The sequence below is a fragment of the Musca domestica genome, unplaced genomic scaffold, assembly GCF_030504385.1.
Source record: "Musca domestica strain aabys unplaced genomic scaffold, Musca_domestica.polishedcontigs.V.1.1 6, whole genome shotgun sequence".
Lineage (NCBI taxonomy): Eukaryota > Metazoa > Arthropoda > Insecta > Diptera > Muscidae > Musca > Musca domestica.
In genome coordinates, this window is record NW_026712363.1 from 3,660,618 (window position 1) to 3,682,160 (window position 21,543).

General features: G+C 39.5%; 1 protein-coding gene across 4 annotated transcripts in view; it reads left to right on the plus strand.

Moving 5' to 3' along the window:
• The first annotated feature begins 7,008 nt into the window (after nucleotides 1-7,008).
• Nucleotides 7,009-21,543, plus strand: part of LOC101895836 (uncharacterized) — a 180,340-nt gene continuing 165,805 nt past the window's right edge. For 3 of the 4 annotated variants that reach the window (XM_059129116.1, XM_059129117.1, XM_059129118.1), the window contains exons 1-3: nucleotides 7,010-7,176; nucleotides 7,290-7,453; nucleotides 7,507-7,640. In XM_059129116.1, coding sequence (XP_058985099.1) covers nucleotides 7,093-7,176; nucleotides 7,290-7,453; nucleotides 7,507-7,640 — 382 coding nt within the window. In that variant the 5' untranslated portion in view covers nucleotides 7,010-7,092. Of the gene's footprint in view, nucleotides 7,177-7,289; nucleotides 7,454-7,506; nucleotides 7,641-21,543 lie in introns of all 4 variants that reach the window. The other variant, XM_020036567.2, reaches the window with a different exon arrangement.

The window sequence follows — 21,543 nt, forward strand, 5'->3', positions numbered from 1 at the left end:
GGCCCATTTTCTATCTAGTATCTACTACGAAATTCAAATACCAAATTTGGAACGATTTCGTTAAATAATGTCGCTAAAATCATCAAGATACCGAATATCGGGGGTATCGTTATATGGGGGCTACATGAAGACGTGGACCTACATGGCTCATTTTTTGACTTAGGATGTAGTATCCATTACGAACTTCAAATACCAAATTTGAAACGATTCCGGTAAATAATGTCGTTAAAATCATCAAAATACCGAATATCGGGAGGTACCGTTATATGGGGGCTATATGATATCTTGGACCTACATTTTGCCTACTGGCAAAATATACATGTGTTCAAAATTTTAGCCTTCTATCTCAACTTGTTCGAAAGATAGCGTGATTACAACAGACAGACAAACAGGCTAAATCGTCTTAGAATTTTACGCTGATCAAGAATATATATACTTTGTTGGGTCTGACATGAGTATTTCGAGGAGTTACAAACGGAATAACAAAATTAATATACCCTCCATAGTATGGTGGAGGGTATAAAAAAGCGTCAAAACAAACGATATTTGTTTGGTAATAACAATTATGAACAGAAATAACTAGTTTTTATTTTAAAGTATACGTATATATGATGTAATGTATGATATGTAAGATTTGCAAAAAAGAGGTACCAGGGAAGAGTTAATTTTTTCCGTCCCCAAGAATGAAAAAATAGGGAAAATGGAGAACAATTTTTATAGTGATGTTTACACCCACATCAGAGGTGTGTTCGAACAACTTCAACATGGATCATGTGGTAAAATCCGGAAACAAATATAGATTATTGCCTATCGCTATTCCAGAATAGCAACCACAACTGAAGCACATAAGTAATACTTCGAATTTTAAATGAGGGACTATGGCACTACGTTATTCCGTTTCTTTGAAGCTTTATTGAGAGGTGTTCAATATTGTTACAAGCATTGTTTTCTGGCTACAATATCAATGTCGAAAAATTTAAGGCCTTTGCACTGGAAACTGCTATAGAGTTAACAAATAGATATCCATGGTACTATCTTCCACCCACAGTACATAACATTTTAATACATGCACCCGACATTATAAAATATGCCAGGGTATCGAGTGGAGAATTATCGGAGGAGACCGTGGAGTCTACAAACAAAGATACAAACCTTTTATAACGGGACAGCCAAAAATAAAAAGTCTAAATGCAAACAATAAAAAATCTATATTATTAAAACCTGTATTTGATTTACATGAATAACACTGAAATTTATAAATATACATTAATAACTTTGATCGAATTTTATATTGAATTGTTATTTTATTTTGTTTACAAAAAATGTGAAAATAATACAATTTGGAATTGATTTGTACAAAAAATACTTCTTTTCTTAGAGGTACCTGTACAGGCGGATTCTACCTAAAGACGGGCCGTTCCAAATAATTTTTAAAAAGATTCTTCTTTAACTCTATACAACGTAAAACGTTAAATAACAGAATAATCTGGTGTGGAAATGTGACAAGAATTGGGCAAATATATCTTATTCGGAAAGCACGTTGTGAGGGGACCATGCCAAAACATGCACCGACCATATCCATTTTGTCACATTTTTTATTTGTACCCTATCAAGGTACCATATTAATATCTGCAGTAAAAGTATTCTTGGCCGCTGTTCCCATACAAGGTCGACCACTGTGGATTGGTGTCGTATAAAATCCTATAAAAATCTACTTATTAAAAATAAAACATTTTAAAATATTCTTCTACCATGTAGTGGCGCTGTTATACATACATTTTCCAATCCAGCTGTCAAGGCGAAAAGCATGAATTTTGACATTTCATCTGATAAAATAACAGCTGTTTTTGGATCAATTCGCTCGAAGGAAGACCTTATAATTGGGTTGATGGTTGCTACCATGGTACAATGAATTCAAGGTAGGGCAGAACTACCATATGATTTCAATTTTTTTTTTTTATTTTTCTGGCTTAATATGTCAACTTCATTTGCTTATGTGGGTGTCTTCTTTTCAATAATAAAAAATTGTTCAGAAAATATTCAAATTCGGGTGTTTTCAAAATGCTTATTGCAACGTATGCATCGACAAAGTCTACAGTTTTTGTCGCGAAATAAACCATAAGAGATATATAGAACATGATTTTGAAAAGAAGTGTTGACCTTTCATTTAGTTATCGCGGTTTTCAATTATTTATTCCAAATAAATGCAACAAGTTGTTTGATTTTTTATTGTTTATTTCGCGACAAAAACTGAAGACTTTGTCGATGCATACGTTGCAATAAGCATTGTGAAAACACCAGAATTTGAACATTTTCTGAACAATTTTTTTATTATTGAAAAGAATACGCACACATAAACAAATGAAGTTGACATATTAAGCCAGAAAAATAAAAAAATTGAAATCATATGGTAGTTCTGCCCTACCTTGAATTCATTGTACCATGATTGTACCCATGGTACAATGAAGAGAAGGTAGGTCAACTTTGAAAAAATTGCAAGTATAGAGGTCTACCTGTTTGGCTTGTAATGTCAGAAATAGTATCAAAACAATAACAAAATCAAACAACTTGTTGCATTTATTTTGAATAAATAATTGAAAACAGCGATAACTGAATGAAAGGTCAACACTTCTTTTCAAAATCCTGTACTATATATCTCTAAAGGATTATTTCGCTACAAAAACTCTAGATTTGGTCGATGCATACGTTGAAATAAACATTTTGAAAACACATGAATTTGAATGTTTTCTGAACAATTTTTTTGTTATTGAAAAGAAAACACATACATAAACAAATAAAGATGACATATTAAGCCAAGAAAATAAAAAAATTGAAATCATATGGTATCATAGCCCTACCTTGATATCATTGTACCATGATTGTACCCATGGTACAATGATATAAAGGTAGGGCTATGATACCATATGATTTAAATTTTTTTTATTTTCTTGGCTTAATATGTCATCTATATTTGTTTTGTATGTGTTTTCTTTTCAATAACAAAAAAATTGTTCAGAAAACATTCAAAATCGGGTGTTTTCAAAACGTTTATTTCAACGTATGCATCGACAAAATCTACCTTCTCTTCATCAATCCCACGGCAGCGGGTTCTACGATACCGGATTGACCCGAAACAACAAGATTCCAGTTTCGGCCAGCGGCTGCCAACCCAGTATGTACATGTTTGTGTTTGTTTATTTTTCTGCATTGGGAGCAGCATATCCCGGAATGCTTGCTCCGGATTTTATTGGTCCGTGCCGGGATTGAGGAAAACCCCGGACCTTGGTTCTGCTCGGTTTGTCAGAACGTCATCCACCACAGATCTGTCTCGGTGCGATGTAATGGATGCAGAGAGTGGGTGCACTTCAAGAACTGTTCCGGATTAAGGCGTTTGCGAGACTACAGCGAAAGGGATTATGTTGCGACTTGCTGCAGTAACGTAGTCCCCAGCGAGTCCTCTTCTTCGTCGTCCTCGTCAGAGACGTCGTCGGAGTATGGCACTCCACCGCAGTCTCCAGAACAGCAACCAACACCGCAGCACCTAACGCCACATGTTGCTGTTCCAACTCCGGATTGTGCATCATTCTTGCAATTCAATTGCAACGGACTTCGAGGCAAAATAGATGAGATAGTGGAATTTATGAGTCGGAGGAATATTAAGATCGCAGCGGTGCAGGAAACCAAGCTGAATGAAAATTGCAGCCTACAACGTTGTTATGGTTACAACGTACTAAGGAAGGATCGCACCAGAAGTGGAGGTGGGGGATTAGCGTTCCTGTTACACCATTCTGTTCAGTACAGACCTATCTCGCTTGAGCTAGTCTCTAGTGACCCATACATGGAATGTATGGGGATAGCAGTCAAGTGTGGAACTGCCGAGGTAGAGGTGCTTAATGTGTATATCCCGCCGATTAATAGCTGTGAACCACGTTATTTGCCTGATATTAGCCCATTATTGGTAGGCAATAACCGCCTGGTACTAGGGGATTTTAATGCCCACCATGAGTTGTGGCATTCCGTCCTAGGTAATGACCAGAGGGGATCAGCGCTGGCAGAGCAGATTGACTGCTCCACATTCTGCACGGTTAACGAGGATGCCCCCACCCGAATAAGAGGAGAGTGTCACAGTTCGCCAGACTTAACCATAGTGTCAGCCGGTCTGATAAATGACGTGACTTGGCAACCCGTCATTTCTCTTGGCTCAGACCATCTCCCGATAATCGTCTCCATAAGCAGGTCGCCCGATTTCATAACCTCTGAACGCCGCACTTTCCTTAACCATGGGAAAGCTCACTGGCCAGAGTTCAGAGAATTCACCAACCGCCGCTTCAGAGAACTGCCCAACCCTTCTGATGTTCGGGTAGCAGAAAGGATTTTCCGAAACATCATCAGAGCTGCAGCCGCTCGCTATATACCTGCTGGTCGAATACCCGAGATAAGACCAAATTTCCCAGCAGAGGCAGCGGGATTAGCAAACGAGCGTGATGATCTCCGTCGTACCAACCCTACTGATCCTAGAATCAGTGATTTGACAGTGGAAGTCAACCGGTTGGTACAGGAGCATAAGAGGAAAAAGTGGCTAGACCATCTGAAGTGCTGCAACATTGGAACCGATATGAGTAAGCTGTGGGTAACGGTTAAGTCGCTCTCGAACCCTGGAAAAAAGGATGATAGGACCTCAGTCACTTTTAACGACGTAACGGTGACTGATCCGAAGAGGTGCGCGGAATATTTTAACCGACAATTTGTCGAGCACCCCGAGAGTGATAGGGCGAAGCGAAGAGTACTACGTCGTATCAGATCTCTTCCCGCCGAGGAGGAACCACCACAGTTTACGATGGGTGATGTTGCAAATGTCATCCGTAACGCTAAGTCATCCAAAGCGTTGGGCCCGGACGGAATCTCAATGGTAATGTTGAAGCAGCTGGATACGCCGGGAGTCGAGTACTTAACGAAAGTTCTCAATTTGTCGCTAGCCACCCACATAGTGCCCGAAACCTGGAAAATGGGCCGGGTGGTCCCGCTACTGAAGCCAGGCAAGGATGCCAGTAAAGGCGAATCGTACAGGCCGATTTCGCTATTGTCGCCAGTAGCAAAGACTCTTGAGGCTTTACTCCTCCCCAGCATTAGAGGAAGCTATGCAGCTGCCAACCACCAGCACGGATTCCGTCCACAACATAGTACCACAACAGCATTACACGCCATTTCCACACATATTAGTAGAGGACTAAACCAGAACAGGCCGTGTGACAGAACAGTGTTGGTAGCCCTTGACCTATCAAAGGCATTTGATACGGTCAATCATGCCACACTGTTTGAGGACGTACAGAGAACTACCCTCCGGACAAGTTTGAAACGTTGGATAATCAACTATATGTGTGGACGCCAGTCGTACGTGGAATTCCGGAACAAGAAGTCCAAAGCCCGTAGAGTGAAACAGGGAGTTCCCCAAGGCGGGGTGATATCTCCGGAACTGTTTAACCTCTACCTTTCCGGAATTCCTCGCCCTCCAGACGGCATTGAGATCGTAACGTATGCGGATGATTGTACGATCATGGCGTCGGGTCCAGTGGTCGATGACATATGCGAAAGGTTGAACCCCTATCTCGCGGAGCTTGCCGCATACTTCCACGCGAGGAATATGAAAATATCCGCCACGAAATCAACGGCCACACTCTTTACCACATGGTCTGCGGAGATGAGAACACAGCTGAATGTTCAGGTCGAGGGGAATTTAATACCGACCACGAACTACCCCAAGATTCTTGGGGTAACGTTCGACAGCATGTTCAAGTCGTCCGCGCAAGCCACAGCTATCTGCGACAAGATGAAAAGTAGGAACAAGGTCCTCAAGGCGCTAGCCGGCAGCTCTTGGGGTGCGGACAAAGAAACCTTGTTGACCTCTTATAACGCGATAGGTCGGTCTGTGGTCAACTATGCGGCTCCAGTGTGGTCTGCGAATACTAGTGCTACGCAGTGGAAGAATATCCAGACCTGCCAGAACGCTGCCCTGAGAACTGCGACAGGGTGCCTCCTCATGACACCAGTGGACCATCTACATGAGGAGGCGAAAGTCCTTCCCTTACGTCAGCATAATCATATGCTTTCGTTGCAGTACCTGCTTGGGTGTTACCGTGAGAGCCATCCCAACCATCATATGGTGGATAACTCTCCCCCACCCAGGCGTGTCAGGAAGGACATACATGATCTAGAGAGGGAGGTCCAGCGCTACAAGAGAGAGCCTCTAGATCAAGAAGCCTATCAGGCAGGTCTGAGTGGCATTCACACCGATGCAGTCGCGGATGCTATTAGCAGTTATAAAGTGAATGCCGTCCTCGGAGTCCACCCCCCATCCATTGCAGCCGAAGAACGTCAGCTGCCTAGACAAACCAGGGTAGTTTTGGCGCAATTACGTTCAGGATGGTGTAGTCGCCTCAATTCGTATTGGGCACGAATTGATGAAGATGTGCGTGACGCCTGCCCGGCGTGTGATACAGGCCCGCACAATACGCTACACCTTTTTAATTGCTCAGCCAAACCTACCCAACTCACTCCAGAGGATCTCTGGCTACAGCCCGTTAAAGTAGCCGAATTTCTAAACCTGGAGCTGGAACCAGATTAGCAGAACACAAACACACACATATACTACTGCTACAACAACAACAACCTTCTCTTCATTGTACCATGGTTGCTACCATGGTAGAAGAATATAGGTAGACGCGTCGACACAGCTGCTGGGACAATAACTGTCATACTAATTTTGTAATTGAAAATGTTGAATGAACAATTATTTAAATTTGTATAAAATCTTGAAAAATGCATATCATAACAACCTCTGATTGGCGTCGTATAAGAAAACTTATAAAAATCTAATTATTTTTGAAAAAAATAAATTTTTTTAACGTATCAATGTTCCCAAGCGTTGATGCATTTACCTGTATTCTTCTACCATGCTACGATCTATTAGAAAGATAAAAGTAGCCGCTTGTCAACAAAGTGGTCGGCGCGGCAACAAATGATGCGTCGTCGCCGTTTAGAAAAATTGTTGTCCTTCGTCGTGTATTTCTTTGTTTAAAATATTAAAATTAAAAAATGGAATATTTTCGTCCAATTTGGAGTTGCATGTCTTCACTTTTTTGCGGCTGTTTACACTGCAATGATGATTTAACAAATCAGGTAAGTCGTCCAATCAATCCTCTTCATGTTTACCTCGTATTGTGACAAAACTAAAAAACTCGGTTCCTCCAATTTGTAGCACAACGCCCAAAATAAAAATTATTATATTTTAGGGTTACGATCCCAGCGAGAGAACCCATTTGCTTTCGGACACTGTTAACAATAGTCCAGCTTTAAGAAGGACAAATTCTGAAAACATCAGTTCGGATTGTCAATCAGTTCCAAAAAAAGATGATCAACAAAATGCGCTATGTCGTCTTGTCCAAAACACAGCAATGTAATTTGAAAATTTTTACATTGTCATTTCATTTATATTTGTTTGATTTTCAGTAATATGATCGATGTTGGGGCAATGGATTCCCATAACTTAGAACATCAGGAATGTGACGTCCGGATCAAATTATATTCTCATCGCTTACAACAACAGTGGAGTAATATACAAAGTCCGTCAAAAAGGGTGAAGGGTAAGAAAGTTTTCTTTTTACCGTACAGTATATACTCAATACCTTTCAATTACTTATATTGTTCCATTTCAATTTTTTAACAGCGGTCTGTTTTCTATTATGTCATGCTATTGATTTTAATTACAAAAAGAAATGGCTTAACTCTAGTTTAGTAAAAACTCTTCAATTTTTTCCGAAAAAAATTCCAGTGGTAGGTATTTTTACCCTGGCCCCGGGAAACTATTTTTTTTTTGGGGGACGGACCCGGGACCCCAGATTTTCGACCCCAAATTCCGGGTTCAAGACCCCAACTAGACCCGGATCCAGTTAACCGGTATAGGCAATATAGGTGTCGTTGGAAATATAGTTGGAAATATATCCAACAAGTGGTCGCATTATGGGGTAAGTGGTCACGGTTCGGAAGTTATAGTAAAATTATCGATTTTTTGGACCCGGATTTTTTATAAAACCCCCAAAAAGTCCAAAAAGGGCCCATTATGGAGTCAACAAAATTGATGTCAAATTAAAGCTGGCACTCTTACCTTTCCAAAATGCTACAATTTGTGCTAATACCTTTACTGAGTCCAGAGATATGGGTCTGTCCATCCGCATAACCCGATTCTAACCAGTTCATTAAAGTTATGTTTTCAATAAAAAAAGGTTTATTTCGCGTAGCCGTTGTTGGATTTCAAAAGCACCACATTAAGAAAACTTTGGTTCGCGTTAGCCGGTGTTAGACATACTCAGAGGAGAAAAATTCAAGCCTCGGCCGAAGGCCGGCTACTTACAAATGGTATCAAATTTAGAAAACTTTGGTTCGCGTTAGCCGGTGTAGGACATACGCAGAGGAGAAAAACTAAAGCACAAATTGTAGCATTTTGGAAAGGTAAGAGTGCCAGCTATAATTTGGCATCAGTTGACACCCATAATGGGCCCTTTTTGGACTTTATAGGGGTTTTATAAAAAATCCGGGTCCAAAAAATCGATAATTTGACTATAACTTCCGAATCGTGACCACTTACCCCATCATGTGAACACTAGTTGGATAGGTATTTTCTAAGCTTTCCAACGATACCTATATTGTCTATATTGGGTAATAGGGGCCGTGTCAAAAATCTGGGGTACCGGGTCCGTCCCCCCAATAAAAAAAACAGTTCTAAAGCATTTGTTTGTGGAAACATTTAATTTCGAAAATCCATGAATTGCAATGCAATGCGCAATTTTCCGTACACCAAAGATTTACATATGTCAATTGCTGTATCCATTCTAATTTTATTTGTAACATTTTTGATCGAGGTACATAGAATTACATTGACCTCTTTTCCTGCGACATACGTAAAATAGAGCTTTTATTAGAATGGAGTACTACAAAATTTTCTCCACAATGTGCGGAATGTGGTTCTTGAAATTTATTCTAGTGTCAAGTATGATACCCAAGTATTTGACGTTGGTTTTCCAATTTATGCTCTGATTACTAAACAGGATTGGTATTTGTGAAACAAAACGTGAGCACCGCTCTCTCGTGAAAGAGATAGCTTCTATTTTATCTGTATTAAGTAGGATCTTCAATTTGAAGAAATATTTATTTAGCTCTGATAGTGCTTTCTCTAGGCTTTCAATGATATTGCAGGATAAAATTCCAGAACATAGTATTGCAGTGTCGTCCGCGAAAATTGAAGTGATGCATTCTCGTATAATTGGGATGTCTGATGTGTAGATGTTATACAAGATAGGCGAGAGACAAGATCCTTGAGGACAACCAGCAATCATCGATTTTCTGGCAGAGATAAATGGCGTTATCGAGACAAAATGATTTATCAGATAAGTTTGGTTTCATTTTTTATGATTTCCATGGGGAAATTAAACTTGTATAATTTAAATATGAGACCATTGTAAAGATTTTCCATTCCAGTAGATTTTTCAGCCGAAAATTTTTTATGAACGAACTCTCGAATATTACATAGAGGTTGTTGATGTTGTTGTTGTAGCAGTAGTGCATGTGTGTGTTTGTGTTCTGCTAATCTGGTTCCAGCTCCAGGTTTAGAAATTCGGCTACTTTAACGGGCTGTAGCCAGAGATCGTCTGGAGTGAGTTGGGTAGGTTTGGCTGAGCAATTAAAAAGGTGTAGCGTATTGTGCGGGCCTGTATCGCACGCCGGGCAGGCGTCACGCACATCTTCATCAATTCGTGCCCAATACGAATTGAGGCGACTACACCATCCTGAACGTAATTGCGCCAAAACTACCCTGGTTTGTCTAGGCAGGTGACGTTCTTCGGCTGCAATGGATGGGGGGTGGACTCCGAGGACGGCATTCACTTTATAACTGCTAATAGCATCCGCGACTGCATGGGTGTGAATGCCACTCAGACCTGCCTGATAGGCTTCTTGATCTAGAGGCTCCATATGATGGTTGGGATGACTCTCACGGTAACACCCAAGCAGGTACTGCAACGAAAGCATATGATTATGCTGACGTAAGGAAAGGACTTTCGCCTCCTCATGTAGATGGTCCACTGGTGTCATGAGGAGGCACCCTGTCGCAGTTCTCAGGGCAGCGTTCTGGCAGGTCTGGATATTCTTCCACTGCGTAGCACTAGTATTCGCAGACCACACTGGAGCCGCATAGTTGACCACAGACCGACCTATCGCGTTATAAGAGGTCAACAAGGTTTCTTTGTCCGCACCCCAAGAGCTGCCGGCTAGCGCCTTGAGGACCTTGTTCCTACTTTTCATCTTGTCGCAGATAGCTGTGGCTTGCGCGGACGACTTGAACATGCTGTCGAACGTTACCCCAAGAATCTTGGGGTAGTTCGTGGTCGGTATTAGATTCCCCTCGACCTGAACATTCAGCTGTGTTCTCATCTCCGCAGACCATGTGGTAAAGAGTGTGGCCGTTGATTTCGTGGCGGATATTTTCATATTCCTCGCGTGGAAGTATGCGGCAAGCTCCGCGAGATAGGGGTTCAACCTTTCGCATATGTCATCGACCACTGGACCCGACGCCATGATCGTACAATCATCCGCATACGTTACGATCTCAATGCCGTCTGGAGGGCGAGGAATTCCGGAAAGGTAGAGGTTAAACAGTTCCGGAGATATCACCCCGCCTTGGGGAACTCCCTGTTTCACTCTACGGGCTTTGGACTTCTTGTTCCGGAATTCCACGTACGACTGGCGTCCACACATATAGTTGATTATCCAACGTTTCAAACTTGGCCGGAGGGTAGTTCTCTGTACGCCCTCAAACAGTGTGGCATGATTGACCGTATCAAATGCCTTTGATAGGTCAAGGGCTACCAACACTGTTCTGTCACACGGCCTGTTCTGGTTCAGTCCTCTACTAATATGTGTGGAAATGGCGTGTAATGCTGTTGTGGTACTATGTTGTGGACGGAATCCATGCTGGTGGTTGGCAACTGTATAGCTTCCTCTAATGCTGGGGAGGAGTAAAGCCTCAAGAGTCTTTGCTACTGGCGACAAAAGCGAAATCGGCCTGTACGATTCGCCTTTACTGGCATCCTTGCCTGGCTTCAGTAGCGGGACCACCCGGCCCATTTTCCAGGTTTCGGGCACTATGTGGGTGGCTAGCGACAAATTGAGAACTTTCGTTAAGTACTCGACTCCCGGCGTATCCAGCTGCTTCAACATTACCATTGAGATTCCGTCCGGGCCCAACGCTTTGGATGACTTAGCGTTACAGATGACATTTGCAACATCACCCATCGTAAACTGTGGTGGTTCCTCCTCGGCGGGAAGAGATCTGATACGACGTAGTACTCTTCGCTTCGCCCTATCGCTCTCGGGGTGCTCGACAAATTGTCGGTTAAAATATTCCGCGCACCTCTTCGGATCAGTCACCGTTACGTCGTTAAAAGTGACTGAGGTCCTATCATCCTTTTTTCCAGGGTTCGAGAGCGACTTAACCGTTACCCACAGCTTACTCATATCGGTTCCAATGTTGCAGCACTTCAGATGGTCTAGCCACTTTTTCCTCTTATGCTCCTGTACCAACCGGTTGACTTCAACTGTCAAATCACTGATTCTAGGATCAGTAGGGTTGGTACGACGGAGATCATCACGCTCGTTTGCTAATCCCGCTGCCTCTGCTGGGAAGTTTGGTCTTATCTCGGGTATTCGACCAGCAGGTATATAGCGAGCGGCTGCAGCTCTGATGATGTTTCGGAAAATCCTTTCTGCTACCCGAACATCAGAAGGGTTGGGCAGTTCTCTGAAGCGGCGGTTGGTGAATTATCTGAACTCTGGCCAGTGAGCTTTCCCATGGTTAAGGAAAGTGCGGCGTTCAGAGGTTATGAAATCGGGCGACCTGCTTATGGAGACGATTATCGGGAGATGGTCTGAGCCAAGAGAAATGACGGGTTGCCAATCACGTCATTTATCAGACCGGGTGACACTATGGTTAAGTCTGGCGAACTGTGACACTCTCCTCTTATTCGGGTGGGGGCATCCTCGTTAACCGTGCAGAATGTGGAGCAGTCAATCTGCTCTGCCAGCGCTGATCCCCTCTGGTCATTACCTAGGACGGAATGCCACAACTCATGGTGGGCATTAAAATCCCCTATTACCAGGCGGTTATTGCCTACCAATAATGGGCTAATATCAGGCAAATAACGCGGTTCACAGCTATTAATCGGCGGGATATACACATTAAGCTCCTCTACCTCGGCAGTTCCACACTTGACTGCTACCCCCATACATTCCATGTATGGGTCACTAGAGACTATCTCAAGCGAGATAGGTCTGTACTGAACAGAATGGTGTAACAGGAACGCTAATCCCCCACCTCCACTTCTGGTGCGATCCTTCCTTAGTACGTTGTAACAATAACAACGTTGTAGGCTGCAATTTTCATTCAGCTTGGTTTCCTGCACCGCTGCGATCTTAATATTCCTCCGACTCATAAATTCCACTATCTCATCTATTTTGCCTCGAAGTCCGTTGCAATTGAATTGCAAGAATGATGCACAATCCGGAGTTGGAACAGCAACATGTGGCGTTAGGTGCTGCGGTGTTGGTTGCTGTTCTGGAGACTGCGGTGGAGTGCCATACTCCGACGACGTCTCTGACGAGGACGACGAAGAAGAGGACTCGCTGGGGACTACGTTACTGCAGCAAGTCGCAACATAATCCCTTTCGCTGTAGTCTCGCAAACGCCTTAATCCGGAACAGTTCTTGAAGTGCACCCACTCTCTGCATCCATTACATCGCACCGAGACAGATCTGTGGTGGATGACGTTCTGACAAACCGAGCAGAACCAAGGTCCGGGGTTTTCCTCAATCCCGGACCAATAAAATACGGAGCAAGCATTCCGGGATATGCTGCTCCCAATGCAGAAAAATAAACAAACACAAACATGTACATACTGGGTTGGCAGCCGCTGGCCGAAACTGGAATCTTGTTGTTTCGGGTCAATCCGGTATCGTAGAACCCGCTGCCGTGGGATATAGAGGTTAGGATGTGTTGTGTTCTTTTCTAAACCGGAATTATTGTGGAGGAATTGTATTGTTTTGCCCGGTGAACAGAACATTTTTTTCTTTTAAAAATTTCTCCAAAAGTTTGGTCATAGACTAGAGAAGACTGATCGGTAATCTGAGGTTGAGTGTCCAGATTTGTTGGTTTTTTGTACATTTCCATATATTAGGGAAATAGGAAAATTTTAAACAGGAGTTTAAAATGTGATTTTGGCGTTTTAACTCCATGGATAGGCAGATTCTTTAAGCATAGATTGTTTATTTCATCCATTCCTGGAGATTTGCCATTTTTCAATTGATTTAGTAGTACACGTACTTTTCCAGAGTTTATTAAAAATTGCTCAGGTGCTTCGGAACAATAAAGCAATTTTATTTAGCTCTTCGCAAGGTATAGCATCACTGAATTGACCGCCCGTTAAGTGGTTTTGGTAAAAATGTTCTGCTAGGACCATGCACTTTTCTATAGAAGTATAATAAACTATTTGTTTTTATATAGTTTAGCGTAGTGTTTATAGGTGTATTAAGTTTTTTGTTGGGATCGCTGTATTTAACAGCCGATTTAACAATTTCTGAAAATAGATAAAGACGGTGGTCGATTTCGTTGTTCTCGAGCATGGAGTTATTAGTATAATCTGACAGCAAATTTTTCTTTAGGTATCTTCGATACCGCTTCCAATTTGCTTTTCTGTTGTTGTAGGAAAATGTGTAATTTGTTTCCGGAATTGAGCCAATTTCGCATATAAGAGGCATGTGATCGGATCCGATATCATTTATTGTTTTAACATGCCTTATCTTAATACAGTTAGTGATAAATAGGTCTAAGTCCGAAGGTTGTCTCTTAGTGTTTGGAATATATGAACAATCTTGTGAAAAAATTAGTTAATTTCATTTATTTCATACAATTCAATATAAATAAGCCAACATGGCCAAAATCTTATATTAACATACAACAGTTTAAAAACAGCCTATAACTATATTAAACTTAAAAAAAACTAAATAAATAACAAAAATAATCAGCGAATAGTAATATATATACAAAAAATATATAATAATAATAATTTAAATTTAGTAGCAATTTAGTAATTAGACCTTCAGACACAACTCCTCTACCAAGCTGAACAACAGTTAAGCAAGGTAGAGAGGAAAAAGGCAAGAGGCATCAATACACTCAAGCGCTAATCATCGGTCGTTTCCAACCGAGCGAATGTAGCTACAACCATAAAAATGGCCCCCAGCCAATAACTAAAAGGAAATAACAAAAACTAACCCCCAACCAGAAACTCAATGAACAGACAACTATTCAAAACCCCTCTTCCTGTACATATCAAAAGAACATTTAAAATAACGCAGGGTCAGAGGGGATTCCACAATCTCGCAACTCTCACAACAAACGCCTTCTCACCAACTACAGACCAAAATCTTGGAAACAGCAATTGCGTATTTCGAGACGATCTACAAAACACAAACTTATTATATAAAGGAGAATTAACATATCAACATATCTGTCAAAGGACAGACCAAGAAACTTAATAACATACTGTGTTACACAATCACTACGGCGCAACCCAAACACTACCTGACAATAGAGTTAATAAGTTTGCGTACACGCAGAATTTGGCAAGCATTTGCCCCAGAGATGACATCCAAACAATAGTTGACATGAGACATTAATAAAGATCTAGCTACCATCATCCTAACACCAAGAGGCAAATGAGCTTGAAGACTATAGGGCCTCCGCAGCTGAAAACGCACACGAGATAGCAAAGAATCAACATGCGCTGAAAAATTAAGCTTAGTGTCAATGACTACACCTAAACATCTCATCTCATCCACAACATTAACCACAAAGGCGCCAACACAGATGCACGGCATAGGAACATAACGAGGACTATTAAACAGAACAGCTTCAGATTTATTCCAATTCACAGACAAACCATTAGAGGAGATCCACATAAAAAGCAACCCCAACGTAGTGTTTGCCACATTTTCCAACCCAAAGAGATCTTCACTTTTTTTTCGTTCCCACGCCTAAGTCTACTCACACCCGCCCCTGCGGGTTCGAAATTACGAGTTCTGCGAGAAGGAACATTATGGTATATTTCACATATAAGAAATGGAGAATCAATGAGACCGCGTACTAGTTTAATGATAAATAGTGCTCTTAACATAAAACGTGTTCTTTCAAGTGATGGAAGGTCAATTAACAATAACCGACTCTCATAAGGAGGAAGAGGTTCGGAAACGTTCCAGTTTAAACCACGTAAAGCGAAAATTAAAAACTGAATTTGTAATGATTCAATTTTATCAGAGTAAAATTTATAAAATTTATATACAGCCATATTCTAATACTGGACGCACCAAGCTAACAAATAATCTTTTAGTTACGTAAGGATCATCAAACTCTTTAGACCAGCGCTTGATGAATCCTAGTAATGATTTCGCTTTATTAACGCAAGAATCAATATGCAAATGAAACCAAAGCTTAGGATCTAATATTACGCCCAAATTAACGAAAGAATCAACATTATCCAATTTGTGGGAGCCAATAAAGTAATTAGATAATAAAGGTTGAGATTGAAAGTTTACGAGCGAGTATAAATCATATTGTAAAGAGATTCGATCGCTAAGTGAATTTGTGTGAAGAAAAAGCTTCACATCATCAGCGTACATTAAAATTTTGGAAAAACGAACTACGTTTGGAAGGTCATTTAGGTAAAGAATAAACAGTAATGGGCCCAAGTGACTTCCCTGGGGTACACCTGATGAAACATTCTTCGAAGGGACATCATTAAAAATAACTCTTTGTGTACGATTATGTAAGTAGGAGGATATCCAGTTTAAAAGTGATGTTGGGAAACCCATTAAGTCTAGTTTTTGAAGTAAGAGCTTATGAACTACCGTATAAAAGCTTTGCTAAAATCAGTGTAAATAACGTCAGTCTGTTGCTCATTCACAAAACCTTTTTGAACTTGGCAAACAAATTCTTATAGATTAGTAATTGTAGATCTACCTTTCATGAAATCGTGTTGGCAAGGTGAAATTATGCTTTTTATGTAGTGTAATATTCTTCGTGATACCAAAAGTTCGAGGAGTTTAGGAATGGCGCTTAATTTAGCGATACACCTATAATTATTGACGACACTCCTATTTCCTGATTTATGCAGGGGAATAACCAAGCTCGATCGCCAATATCCTTTAGATAGGGAGAAATTAAACATTTTAGTGAGAGGTACAGAAATTTCACTAGCGATAGATTTTAAAATGTACGTTGGAACGTCGTCAGGGCCTGGAGAGAATGGGGAGCGTAGTGTTCTTAACCCATAGAAAACCTCGTCATCTGTCAGGATAATACGGGAAAATTGATTTAATTTTTCAATATTATAGCTGTAAGAACCATTAAAAGTATTCTGGGTATAAGAAGATTGAAAAAATTCAGCAAGTAAATTAGAAATCACTAAGTTGTCAGAAGATTCACTACTGCCAAGTTTCATACTACTGGGAAATTTGCCTTCCTTTTGGAATTTACAAATTTAAAAAAGTTTTTGGGTTTATGTAGCAGGTTTTGTTTCATTTTTATTAAATATTGGGAATAACATTTACAGTTTTCAGAGTTGTATCTACTCCTTGCGGAAGAATACTTTGAATAGTTCAGTGCAGTATTCGACATTTTAAATTTTTTGAATAATCTGCTTTTCAAATTACGTAAACGTCTCAGTGAAGGGGTAAACCAAGCAGGACCCTGATCTAAATTTTGTTTTGCTATAGGTACAGAACTAGATAATGCAAAGTTAAGTTATTCATAAAATTTTGAGACACATAAGTCAATGTCATCACTTAGATGTCATATAGTGTTAGATAAAATAGACCGCAGTTTAATAAGGTTTGTTTTCCCAAAGTTACGCCTATCAATAGAAGCATTAACAGAATTAGAATTCAGGGAAGCGTTTCTTAATTCGAGGTTTATCGAAAGTGTAGGGTGATAACTGTCTTCAGGGAGTACATAGGGGGAGCATCTAGAAATCGAAATATTCAATGAAGACGAACAAATTAAGTCTAACAACCTGTCTTTAACATTTAATACATGGTTTACTTGGTACAGACAAAGCTCAAATATCTTATCCCAAAAGTTATCAAAACCTGTTGGGTAAGTCAGAGGTATGTAATCTAGAATATTGTCACCTGAGGTCCAAGATACCCAAGGAAGGTTAAAATCCCCTAAACAAATTAAGGCAGAATTATCTGCAAGCAACGAAGACAACTTTGCAAATACATCTGCATGGTTAAGATAAATTTCAAGTTCAGAATTAGGTGAAATATATGAACAAGTTAAGAAAATAGTATTACCAATGATATTTAATTTTGCGCAGATAAATTCGATATTAGGATCCGCTGAGACTTCTAAAGAAGACATGAATGTCATCCGCATACATAAAGACTTCACAACTGGAATTAGACACAGACCCCACAATGTCATTAATGAACATAATATAAAGCAGAGGGCCAAGCACAAACCCTTGTGGGACACCACACCGCACTGCACAAACATCATACTGAACACCCCTGTGACAACAAACTGAGATATTTCACTCAAATACGACGGTATCAATCTACATGAAGAAAGAGAGAAACAAAACTTGTCTCTCAGCTTACAGAGCAGAAGCGTATGATCCACAGAATCAAAGGCCTTAGACAAGTCAAGGCCAACAACCCAACCAAAATCAGAACTATTGAACACATCACGAATGAGATCAGTGAGGGCTAAAAGATGAACCGTGGTGCTAGAACCACGCCGAAATCCAAACTGAGAACTACTCAAATACTTACGGTCATCCAGAAACTCAACAATAGCATCCTTAATAACATGTTCAACTATCTTCGACATAGCCGGCAGAATGCTTATTGGTCGAAGATTAGTTGATCTGCCGATAAGAACTCCCCTGCTTCTGCACAGGCTCCACACGAGCAAACTTTCGCGCAAGTGGAAAGGTTGATGTCATAAAAATACAATTTACAAAATGCAGAAAGTGACTACAAATGTAAGGGAATACGCATTTAGAGAACTTAATAGTTATGCCATCAACACCCACATTTGACTTAATATTCCGCAAAGCACGAAACAAATCTTCCATGTACACTCAGTCAAATCTACAAGACCATCAAAACCATTTGCCTCACTAAGAACAAAATCCCGAGACGAACTTAAATTACCAACACAACAAAAATAATTATTAACAGCATTGACATTAATAAATGGGACATCACAACCATCACAACATCCCATCAAGACAACTCAACGACTTTAACGATTTCCATATCTGCACACTATTCATACGACCAAACATTTCCTCATAAAATTTCCTTCTTTCATTACGCATGACAGCTGTTGTACGGTTCGTAGGACGCCTACGCCACTCCAGATAAGAAGTTAGAAAAATCATGGAAAACAATAAAATAAGAATAAATACAATAAAATAAAAATATACTAAAATAAATATATAATAAAGGAAAAACAAAGGCAAAACTTATATTAACAATTCACTTGGCCAAAAAAAAAAAAGAAAAAAAAATCAAAAAATAGTGAGATCAACAAAACTAGCATACCTTAAAGGTCTAAGCAAACAACTATTATAAAGCACTAGCTGGCCCAGACCGCGTTGCCGGTCTGTAGTTTTAGTCTTTAACTCATAGTTTTTAAAGCATAATAATTCACACATCTGGTTCACATAAGTGGCACAATTTTTAGTATAAATAATGACTCGACTAAAGAGCAATAAATATGCATTTCAAAAATATCAATATAGGTTCACGTACCGGGCGATTTATAGTGTTTCAAAAAACCTGATCCTATTTTCCAGCCAGAGGTTTTAATTTGAGAGTTGGAAACCCAAATAATATAGCACATTTATTAAACAGTATACATCAACTGTTTATAATAGTCCCATGTAAGATGGTTTTCTACCAAAGTAGCCTAAACACACGTTTTAAGCCAAATCGATTCGAAAATATAACCAAAACCCTCGAAATAGGTAAAACCAGGAGGAACCTCTATATGAGCGCTACTCCAAAACATTGACATTGACAAAACATTGAGGTGACCTAGAATGTGACCAAGACCCTGGAAATAGTTGAAATTAGCGGATGCGGGTTATACCAAAGCTTGGTCCTATACTTATAATTATTTGAAAGAATGTTTTGTTCTTTCTAAAATCTCAAATAACCAACATTTAATTAATTAAAAAAGGGATATATCACAATGCAGACCAACCTGAAACATATTTTGTACAAATGATTCTTTATAACCCATAGAACTGCATCAACGTTTTCAGTGTAATTACAAATAAATAATAAGCCATCCTCAACTGAAATTTTACTATGCTTTTTTAAAAAATTTTACATATAGATCTATAAAAGTGGGTGTGTGCAGCTCCTCTGACCCACACAGATACCTAGGCTTGGAGGGAGAGTCAAGATTACGTTGTATACTAACTGTGTAGCAGATATCTTCATTATTTTGGCAAATAGGATTTTAGGTAAATCGAAAAATGGATGTAAAATTGGGCGTGGTCAAATAAATAAATCCCTAGGGTTGGAGGGAAAGTCAACAGCATCTTGTGTAATAATATCCAAATCGATATCTTCATTATCTGGCAAATATAAAGATTTTAAATAAATCAAAATAATTTTATTTATTTTTTTCTTTAAAAACCTAACTCAAAAAATTATGCAAATCGGTCCAGCCGTTCTCAACTGATTCCATTACCAACGAACAACAATTGATTTTTATATATATAGATATATTATATAAAAGTATATATTAAAAAGTATACATTAAATGTTTATAATAGGTCCATGTAAGATGGTTTTTTATCCCCAAAGTAGCCTAAATACACATTTTAACTCAAATTGATTCGAAAATATAATCACAACCCTCGAAATAGGTAAAATCAGGAGGTACTTTTATATGAGCGCTACTCCGAAACATTGACATTGAAAAATTTCCTTTTACATAAGAGTTATAATGAAACATGGTCCTATACTTATAATTATTTGAAAGAATTTGTTCTTTCTAAAATCTCAACATTTGAGGAATTTGAAAGGGGCTCTATCATTTGAGAGGGGCCTTATACATATTTTATACAAATGATTCCTCATGTAACCCCTAGGACTATATTTAAGATTTAATCGTAACTTTTGCGGAGTATAGGGCAAAATTTTAAGCTATATAAAATGGACTCTAAAAAAGTTAGATCCGGAACCCCTCTTTTGGGAATTTTTTTAACAATCGGAAAATTTCTAACCCCAAGATTGTCTGCGGCGCAGTATAATTACTGACAATAGCGCATAGTGCCCGTATAACGTTACCTATGATTTAAGGTTACTTTTAAGGGTTCGGAAGAATTTTCCGAGTATATGAATCCTTTTTTTACTATATTTTCAATTAACTCCAATATTTTGTGTAGTCCGCATATTACAGTGCCTTTCATATTCGGTATTTCACTGATTGAAGTCCCAATGAATTTTGCATTTTGAGTTCTCATTGGATGGATTATTTCCATATCAAATCAAAATTGAAAATTTTGATATGACAACCATATAACGGTATGTATTAAAAATGTGTAAAATTTCTCAATTTTTTCGTTTTTATACACTACAACACTATGTGTTGGGGGTATTATAAGTTTGATTGAGCCAAAAATTATGTAACATATCGAAATATTGGTTTCCCACATAGGAGGGAACCCCCCTTTGGTACGATCTAGCTATGTATGTCCGTCCGTCCGTCTGTCCATGTTAATTTGTAATCACTCTACAGGTCGCAACTATGGCCCGATCTTCACGAAATTTATAATGGAGGTAGGGTTTGGGTCAGAATAGAACTAGGAGTTGAAATGGACCAAAAACTGAAAAAATCCTGATTTTGTAGTTGCTCTACAGGTCGCAATTATAGACCAATCGAAGCGGAAGTTAGCACGGGGCTAGAGCTTAGGGCTGGGCAGAAGCCTTCCAATTTTAATGGTCATCGGGTAATATTTAGTAGGTGAAATAGACTATACATTTGTGTTAAATAAAAGTCAAAATTTCCATTAAACCGCGAATATTTTTAATCCCGGCGAAATCACAAATAGACGAACAGGTCAATCCTGACCGTTACGTAGATGCCGATAGTAAATATATTGGATGTATATAGCGAAATATATACAACACATGTATACAAAGGAAGGGGATGTTAGATAAAATGCTTCATCATTCATCTCCAGAATGGCTGGACCGATTTTGACAAATCGGTCAATTTTGAATTTTCACATGGTAAAAAGCATCCAAATGAGCTATAATTTGAAATTTGTATTTCCAACGTACTGCGTGGTATTCAGTTTTGTCCACCTCATACTTGAAAGGAGAATGTTGTCAGAATAGCCAAAAAATTACTCTTTT